At 45.8% G+C, this 9939-nt stretch overlaps 1 protein-coding gene across 1 annotated transcript; it reads right to left on the reverse strand.

Annotated features, from left to right (window-relative positions):
- Positions 1 to 308: 308 nt before the first annotated feature.
- LOC121442907 (peptidyl-prolyl cis-trans isomerase NIMA-interacting 4) lies at positions 309 to 5035 on the reverse strand. The gene is made up of 4 exons (XM_041644547.1): positions 4892 to 5035; positions 2743 to 2816; positions 1153 to 1272; positions 309 to 508 (listed from the first exon to the last, which is right to left on the reverse strand). The coding sequence occupies exons 1-4, from the start codon at positions 4932 to 4934 to the stop codon at positions 350 to 352; spliced, it is 396 nt and encodes a 131-aa protein (XP_041500481.1). The 5' UTR covers positions 4935 to 5035; the 3' UTR covers positions 309 to 349.
- Positions 5036 to 9939: the final 4904 nt, after the last annotated feature.

The following is a 9939-nucleotide window of genomic DNA, read 5'->3' on the forward strand; positions in this document are numbered from 1 at the left end:
TGGAGCTAGTGACACCTGTCCTGGTAGATCCATTAACTAACTTGAATTATGCTTTTCATCTGCTAATTCGCCTACTAGGTGCCCAAGGTTTTCAGGGGCCTAAGATCTGACTCCTCTGAAGATGGTTTCAGAGTTAATTTATGGGACACATTGATGGTCAAAGTTAGTCTGGAGAAAATGGGGATTCATTAAAGGAGTCTGCATGAGTCATCACTGAGAACTGAGAAGTGGGAGTGACTGCAGAACATACTGGTACCCACGACAGTTCACAGGGTAGGAGGATCATTTCATAATACCACTTAAGGAGATAAACGAAATATAAAACATTTATTCAGTCTTTCATGTGCTTTTATTTTCTTCCTTCAACCATAATAATATGATATCCAAATTTTGTCTTAACCGGTGGGTCTGTAAACACAGGCTTATCCATCCCACTTACAGGCAAGGCAAATGCTGCTTCTTGAAACGGTCCTACCATGGACCCTCTGGTCATCCAACCCAGGTCACCCTGAAAAATCCAAAGGCATATGGTATCAAGTGGCCTTAAAAAGAGAATAGTTCTATTGCAGCTTCAGAGAGTTCCCAGTATGAATACAATGGCTCACTGGGTTGTATTTATTCATCTGGGCTATGTAGGAGCTGTCTCACCAGGGACAAATGGGAACAAGAAGTCTAAGACTGGATGGGGGACAAGTGCTCACGATACTGCTGTATTCTGAAGTGGTCTGTGAAAGGTAGGTCACACCTACATTTGGACATAGGTGACTCTGCGTCCTTGGTGCTTGGTTTCATAAGGACAAGTGTCACACAGCACATCCCCTTCCCCATCTCCCCTTCTACACAGATGATTCTTATGCACCTTCTCAGAACTTACAATTGGTGGGATCAAGCTTGGGGCTTCACACACGCCACACAAATGCTCTACTATGTAGCTACATCTTTAGTCCCATAAGCTAGACATTTCTACTTTTCTTAAAACAAAGGTATGGCTACATTAATGATAGAACATAGAAAATAATCCCTGCTTTTGTATTTCCTTGGTGGAGAAAATGTTTCTGCAATGTGGTGGCTCAAACTCAGGGTTTTCTGCATGCTACCTTACTGCTCTAGCATGACAACAGGACACTCAAATGACAGATAAGTGCAACATACCCCTTGCCTGGCTTTATCTTCACTGTACTGTGTGGCCACTTCATTGAATCTCATTCCAGACTTTAATTTTTCCATGGCTTCCATGATTTTGCCATGTTTTTCACAGAAAATGTGTCTGACCTACAAGGGAAAAGCATGTCTAGTTAGTGTTTGGAAAGGAAACGGATTCTTCTTGGTGCAAGAGTCACATTTGAATTATCCCGGGTAACTACAAAACAACACATTAACTCCCATCACTGAACACCCTACAAGTCATTTTATTAATATGGTTGAATCTGTAGGCAGAGGCAATGAAATCTATTTTTTTTAAACCTCCTGCATCCTGACCCAAACATGAAACTCCTTGTTACACAGCTATAGTGGTACAGTCCTGTCTGCAGGCATTCCTCTGGGATTGGCTGGTTAAGGGCTTCAAGTAATTATTTTCTGACTTATCTCCACCCACACTTGCATGGTCAAGGTAACAAATTTGTGTGCAAGTGTGTGTGGAGGCCAGATGATAATCTGGGTGCCATCCAATCCCCTTTCGTCTTTTGAGATAGGGCCTTTCACTGAATTGGAACTCTACAATTATGCGAGGCCGGTTACCTAGCAATGCTGGAATTTTAAATGTATGCCATTATGCCCAGCTTTTTTTGTGTGTTTTTTTTTTTTCGAGACAGGGTTTCTCTGTGGTTTTGGAATGCCCAGCTTTTTATATGGGTTCTGGGGATCAAACACAGGTCCTTTTCGAAGTACTTTACCGACTGAGCTAGCACCCTAGTCCCTAAGTTAACAGACTTTAAAGAACAGTACTAAAAGTGTGAAAATCTGTAGTGAGCCGGACAGGATCGCCATTACAAGATGGCGCCGACATCCTGTCTTGTTGGTTATAAACAACTCCATATTTGGCTATGGCTTTGAGAGCTGCACGTCCCCGCTTCCCGCATGCGCGGTGGATGAGGATCCTTGAGCCTATCCTGATGCGGTCTGGTGTCAGCTGTTGGTGGCAGCCAATCACAGGGCGACCCGTGTGCCAATTCCCTATTTAAGCGGCTGCCTAAGTGCACCCCGGCCCCTTCGCTTCCTGCTGCCTCTCCCGTCTGCGCCCTGTTTCTCGTTTTCCCGCCCCCTCATTCCATGCTCCCCATCAATCAAGGGCACTCCAGTAAAAGCGTGTTCTGAGTGGAATCCTGGTGTGGTGGTCATTCTTTCTCGCCGGTCGAGAGGTCCGCCACAAAAATCTTACCTTTTAAAAATGAGACTGAGCTGGGCAGTAGCACACACCTTTAATCCCAGCACTGAGGAAGCAGAGGCAGGCGGATCTCTGGGAGTTTGAGACCAGACTGGTCTACAGAGTGAGTTCCAGGACAGCCAGGGCTGATACACAGAGAAACCTTGTCTTGAAAAACAAACAAACAAGCAAACAAAACCCAAAACAACAAAAAATGAGATTGGTCTTTGGCTTCCAGTTTTTTATCTTCTTTCCTTTACCCTCAGTGTTAAGCCTCTTATGTAAGAACAAGTTACTCACGGTCTTTTCTATGCATCCACACAGCTAGCCACCTTCATACTTAGCATGGAAAGAGGGGGGGATGGGAGCTAACTCACCTTTACTGCACTGCCACCACCTTTAGGGCCCTGAGCCTTCTTGTCAGCACTGTCACTCCCAGAAGTGGCACCTCCTTTAGAAAAAAAAGAGGACAGGTACTCATTTCAAATTACTTTGACATTTTTAGATGCGTCCAACTCATAATACAAGGTGATCTTTCCATTACATCCCCAAGCTCCAAAAGGCTCCATGGTGAGTCACACAATCAAGCTACCTTCCCCGGTGACTCATCTCTAATAACAGGAAATGCACCCTACAAAACACTTCACAGAAAACAAAGAGATGAGTGTGGGCATGATGAACGAGCTCTAGAAGCCTCTTTCAAATCCTCTTGACCCCATCCCAAATCTTGCCCTCCAATGGCAGAACACTGAGCACTGCCATTATAGAAAGTTACATAATCTCTACTATCTTTTGTGCCAGTGTTTGACACTTGCAATTTGAACACCCAAACTTTCCGAGAATAAAGATACTACAAAGTAAAGAATGTATTTATGCCCAAATGTTTGCAATCTACCACAATGCCTCTCTGCTGGCCTCCTGGCAAGATTTTGCCATTCAAGTTATCAAGCATTAGATGAACATCTTACTACTGTTACGTTTTGGGTCAGAAAGGATTGGTATGTATAATGAAAAAGATTTTCTTTTTCAAAAAATAAATAAAAAAACATGAGCTATATATATATTTTAAAAAAGGCAGCACACTGTTAGAGGCCAAGATGTCTAAGAACTACCCCCCCCCGGATTAAGTATTCAGTTGAACAAATGCTTCCTAAATAATTCCCGAGTTCCAGGCCTTGAGGGGTACAAGGTGAATAGGGTTCATAGCTGCCACCAAGGAACCCACATTCCAGTGAGAATGACAGATCACTTCCCGAGAACCCAGCAGGTGAAAACTTGTGGAAGGGGAATTTGGAAACGGACAGATATTTTAGTTAGCCAGGGAATGGGAGATGGATGAACAGGAGCTAAGGAGCTGAAGAAGGACAACCAAAGATCTCCAAAATGGGGGAAACGCCTTTCTCCTCCTCCTTCACTCCCCACGTATCCTTCTAGTTTCATAATTATTTTGGTTTTTGTTTTGATACAGGTGCTCTATGTATTCCAGATGACCTCAAACTCAGATCCCCTTGCCTCAGCCACCCTGTGCTGTAGCACGGTTGTGGCACCTCACCCATTCTCATATTTCTTTCTTTAAAAACAGCTTGGTTTCTGGGGCCTCTGGGCCATCGCTCTACAGCACTCCCTTTATTGTCTTTTCTCTGGGTTCCCACAACCAAAGAGTTCGGGCCACCTCTATCTCTTCCAAGAACTACTCAAGTGACCTCTTTACGGGCTTCCTGGCCCTCCACGACCTTTACTAACATCACACAGCACCCCCGATGATTTAGTCTTCTGCTTTAATTTCCCCACTCGATAATCTGACTTGAAGTTTTACTTCAGCAGTGCTATGCTACACAAACTGTGCTGTTTCCCATCGGTGCTTTTGGGGCTGGACTCTCTGGGTCGGGTATGAGTTACCCTACTGCGGCTGCTCTATCTTGGCCTGCCTGAAGTAGCTCCCCGCTATTTCCCTTCTTCCCACCTTCTACAATATCCCTATCTCTCAGTACTGAACTCAGTACAGTACTTTCTGGCTACTATCTTCCCCACTACTTCCAGGGATGACGAAGAATAAGAGTTGTGTCTTATTTTTCTAGCTTGAAAGCACAGCGGTGTCCAACTCTCGTCTTCAAGAAACGAGTCCTTCCTCAAAGGGGGTCAGGGGAGGGCACGTCATAATTTAGTTGTTAAAGAGACCCGTAAGGACCACAGTGTGGGCTTCCTTTTACTGCTGACGTTTAATCGGATCAAATTTTAGTGGTAATAAACTCTTAAAACAGCAGTTCTAGGTCCCGAGGAACCATCCCCACCAGCTATTCGCCGCCACGATGGTCCCTGCACTGAAACCCCATGTGTTCCCTGAACCACAGCGCCCCTCGTGTACTTATATTTTCTGATTTACCGGAACAACCCTAAACAAACCATAGCGGCTCTGGGGGGCCCCTAGTCACTTGCTGCCAGGCTTATGACCCCCATAGCTGCCGGACACACTCCCGCCCTTCTCCTAACCCACCCCACGCTCTCTCATTGTCTCGGCCGCTCTACCTTTCCCCCCTTTTCCAGAACCACTTTTCCCCTTCGGCGGCATCTCTTAGGCTTGCGGTTGAACTCTCAACTCTTCCGGTGCTAAGAAAAAGGCCCCTTCAGGCCCCTAGAGTATGTCCTAAACAATGCCTGTAAGCAGCTTCACAATCAACCATTTCTGCCGCGGTTCCGGAGGCAGGCATAGCTTGGGGCAGACCCAGACCTTTGGTTCCTTGACCAACGGGGGCCTGAAACGTTTAACCAATAAGGAGCTGAAGCCCTGCGGAGAGGCGGAGACGAAGGCTGAGCTAAGCGAGAAAGCCCCGCCTCGGTGCTCGTCATTATTTTTCTACACCCTCCTTTGCACCCGCTCTAAAATCGCTCTTGTCCCCACCCACGCTTCCTCCACGCGTGCGCAATGCGAGCCTTAAGCTACTGCAATTCTTTGGCGTGGGCTCTTAGTAACACCTTAGGGACGCCAGACAAAGGGAAAAGGGAGAAGTGAGGTGGTGGCCCCTTTCTCCAGTCCTCTCACCGACACAGGCCTATATTCCCTAGTGGCTCCTCGTTTTTATTATAATAATAATAATTATTATTATTATTTGCAGCAATAGTAGTTGACAGGGTACAAAAGGCAGAATTTTTTAAGCCTATATCATTCCACTGCCTGTGGCAGAAGTCATTATGAAAGCTGGGCATGGTGGTACACACATGTAATCCTAGCACTAAGGAGATTGAGGCAAAAAGATCAAAAGTTTGAGGTCTGCCTGGGCTACAGAGCCAGAATCTGTCAAAAACCAAAACACAACGGGGGAGGGAGATCAAACCAGGCTCTGGAGATGGAGCCCAGTAAAGTGCCTGCCATGAAAGCACGAGAACCTGAGTTTGATCCCCAGAACCAAGGTAAAATACTGGACATGGTGGTATGTGTTCATAATCCCCATGCTGGGGAGACGGTCACAGGAAGGCCACTAGTCCATCTGAAACAGTGACTCCCAGGTCCCAGCAGAGACAGGATTTCAGAAGAGTGGGGGACTCTCAGAGTTGACTTCTGACCTCCGCATGCGTGCTTCACACTCGCGTGTGTATATATGTACATAACACCCACACACCTCCAGGACACGACACAACAATGCACTGGACCTGGAACATCGTGAAGCTTAGGTGCATTATAATAGATAATCACAGCTACAAAGATAATAATCAAGCCTGTGTGTGTGACTCGAGTGTGAAAAGCTGTACCTGAAGACCAATAGCTCTAGAAAAAAAGAAAGGTCCACTACAGGCTCACCCAGACATGTATAAAAACATGCACTAGGGCCGGGGACTAGCTGAGGACAGGGAGCTTGCCTAGCATGTAGTAAGCCTTGGACTTAACCCCAAGCACCATGGAAAAGTGGATGTGGTGGCATATACCTATGATCTTGGGAAGTGGAGGCAGAAGGAGCAGAAGTTCAAGACCATCCTCAGCTACTTAGTGAGCTTGAGGCTAGCCTGGGCTACATAAGATCCTGTCTTAGAAAATAACTATATAATGTACATATATAATGTCAACTATAAAGTATACATCACAAGAAATTGGGTGGAAAATGGTAAAAACGGCAGTATTTTGAAATGTGAATTTATGACTTTTGTTTTCTTCTGTTAATATGTCCTGTTCTATCTCTTGGTATAGATTTTTTTTTAATTCAAGAAAAAGGCAATAGGTAAGTGCAGTGGCACACGCCTGTATCCTTGGCATCTGGGAAATAAAGGCAGGGACATAAGCGATTCAAGTCCAGCCTTGGTTCTATAGCAAGTTCAAGGTCAAGCTGGGCGACGTGAGAGCCCATCTCAAAAACACTGAAAAAGAAAACAACAATGTTATTTGAGAAAGACGCCACAAAAGCCAGCGTCTACCCAGGCTTCATTGCGCGTCAGTCTGTGGAGACCGACTGTGGAGGAGAGTGACAAATTAACTGGAGAGAGGGCAGAGAGAGCAGAGAGGAGGAAGATGCAGCCTTGAAACCATGGCAACACCTGCTGGAGAGCAGGAATGAGTCAGAGCAGTAATGGCTCTGAGCTGTATTTTTCTAGTAATTATCTCCTCGGGCTGAGGCTTGGACGTGTTATTTAAACAAGGGAAATCAGGAAGGGAAGCTGGCAGCCTTCTTTTCACAAAAAGAGGTTCATCAACTTTGGCCCAAACTCACTGCCCACTCCACCTGCACCAAAACCAAGAGGCTGCGGTTTCTCATCTGTTTGTGATGCCAGCAATACTTAACTCTAAAGAGAAAAGCTTGAAGCAACAACACAGAAATCTTGTTAATCCCATTCCAGGTGGGCAATGCATAGGGATCTCTGGGCCCCACACTCTGCAATCAAGAATAGAAAAGAGCTGGGGGGTGGGGTTGATATCTCATGACTTTAATCTCAGCACTCTGGAGGCAGAAGCAGATGGACCTCTGTGAGTTCGAGACCACTCTAGTCTATATCGTGAGTTCCAGGACAGCCAGAGCTACATAGTGAAACCCTGTCTCAAAAACCAAACCAAACCAAACCAAACCAAACCAAACCAAACCTCTGTTGGTCATAAAGAGCCTAGCATGCACCCTCCCCACCTGGCATTCTGGACTTCCCAGGTCCCAGGAGCACAGGGCTCAGGAGAAGGGGCATTGTAAGACAGGAGTGTAGGGGTGAGGCACTGGAGCTGATGCAGAGCTGATGTCGAGGACAACTTTGTGTACCCCTGGCCTTGTAGAACTGTTCTCCACGTCTGGGCCATAACTTGGACCTCTAATAGAATCTGTCTGTGCCTCATGGTCTTTGGGGAGCTGACTTGTGTAACAAAAACAGAAAACAGAAGGAACTGGGTATCTGGGTTTCATTTAGGGGCTGGCAAAGCTGGAGCAGCATGGCATTCTGGGGAGTACCAGCTGAGGGTGATAAAGCCTCCTGAACAGCCCTCGTTGCCCCCTCCGACTCTCTAAGTCTCCCTCCCTACCTCCCTCCCCCACTGTGTGTGTGTTCATATGGATGGACATGTCTACGGTGGTGTGCATGGAGGCCAAAGGTCAACCTCACGTATTGTTTCCCGAGAGCTGTCCATCTTGGTTTTTGAGACAGGGTCCTTTACTGGAACCCAAGACTCACTGATTGGACAAGGCTGACTGGCCAGCAAGCCTGAGGACCCACCTGTCTCCATCTCCCCAAAACTAGGATTAAACTTGTGCTACTACATCAATTTTTTTTAACATGGGTACTGAGGACTAAATTTCAATCCTCATGCTTGTCTGCAATGCCCTTTATTAACCAAGCTGTCTCTGTAACCCAACCCCCTTTTGAAATAGGATCTGCTATTTTGCCTAGGCTGGCCTTGAACTCTGAGACTCAATAGGTCATCCTGTCTCTGGAATACCTGAGACTATGTACATCACCAAACTAGACCTGCCCTGAACCAATAATTAACAGTAAACATGTTAGATTTATCTTTTCACAAGCACACCCATCAATCCATCTTTTTTGGTTGTTGTTGGAGTGTTTCTTCTCTCTCTCTCTCGCTCTCGCTCTCATCTATCTATCTATCTATCTATCTATCTGTTTTTCAAGACAAGGTTTCACTGTTTAGCTCTGCCTATTCTGGAACTCACTTTGTAGACCAGGCTGGTCTCGAACTCACAGAGATCCACCTGCCTCTGCCTTCCAAGTGTTGGGATTAAAGGTGTGCACCACCACCACCCGGCTTCTTTCTTTTTTTCATATGTAACATAACTCTTTATTAATTCTTTTGGAATTTCACATCATCCATCCCAATCCTGCTCGCTTCCCAATCCTTCCATATATGTCCCTCACCACTGCAATGTCCCCCACAAAAGAAAATCCCCAAAATTGATTCAAACCCAAAACAACCAAAACAATAAACCTCCTCCCTCCTCTGTCTTTCCCATCTCTCCAACACCTCCTCATTCATCCTGGTGGCGTTGGAAGCTACACAGTATATCCTTTTGCCGTGCAGTATATCCTTTTGTCCAGTCAGCCCCGCGTTCAAAGGAGCTTTTCTTTTTAAAAAAGATTTCTTGGGCTGGAGAGATGGCTCAGCAGTTAAGAGCACTGATTGTTCTTCCATAGGTCCTGAGTTCAATTCCCAGTAGTCACATGGTGGCTTACAACCATCTGTGATAAGATCTGGTGCCAACTTCTGACCTGCAGGGACACATGCAGGCAGAACATTGTATACATAATAAATAAATAAATAAATAAATCTTAAAACAACAACAACAAAACATTTTTTAGGACTGGGCCTAGTGGCACAGACCTTAAATCCCAGCATCCAGAAGAAAGAGGCAGATGAATATCTATGAGTTCAAGGCCAGCCTGGTCTACGTAGGGAGTTCCAGATCAGTCAGGGCTACATAGTGAGACCTTGACTCAAAAAAATCACTACAAATAAAAACATGTATTTATTTATGTAATGACTCCCCCCCCCCGTGTGTGTGTGTGTGTGTGTGTGTGTGTGTACATGTACCATAGCAAGTGTGGCGGTCAGAGGACAACCTGCGGGAGTTTGCTTTTTTCTTCTAACAAACGAGTCCCAGGGTTTGAACCCAGGTCATTAGACTTGGCAGAAAGTACTTTTTACTTGATGATTCATCTTGCTAGCCCTATTTGTAGCATTTCAAAATGACACACAGACGTCAGTGGACTCCATGCCTGAACTCTGCATTAGTCAGACAGTTAACTTCCTCACTGCTGGTCTTAGGCACGGCCCCTTTTCATCCTCCCCACTGCCCCACTTCCTGCACATTTTATATACCGTTGGAGCAGTCTCAGCATCGATCCTTAAGCCACCCGTGACATTTGAAGGGAGTTCTAAGACACAGAAATCTGACACTGTCTTACTTCTAATTGAGACCTTCAGTTCTTCTCCAGTATCTAATAGGATGGTGTCCCCCTGTTCAGCCTGAGGTCCCAAGGCCATTCTGCTAATATCGCGAACAGCTGTTTTGCTACACCCCTTAAGCACCAGACAGTCACCATTTTACAGCTCCTTTCAGCCTCTAGGCTGCTCTCCCTACCTGGGATGCTTTCCT

This window comes from Microtus oregoni, unplaced genomic scaffold (genome assembly GCF_018167655.1).
Source record: "Microtus oregoni isolate MIOR12 unplaced genomic scaffold, Mior012 000097F_ref0000449, whole genome shotgun sequence".
Taxonomy (NCBI): Eukaryota; Metazoa; Chordata; class Mammalia; order Rodentia; family Cricetidae; genus Microtus; species Microtus oregoni.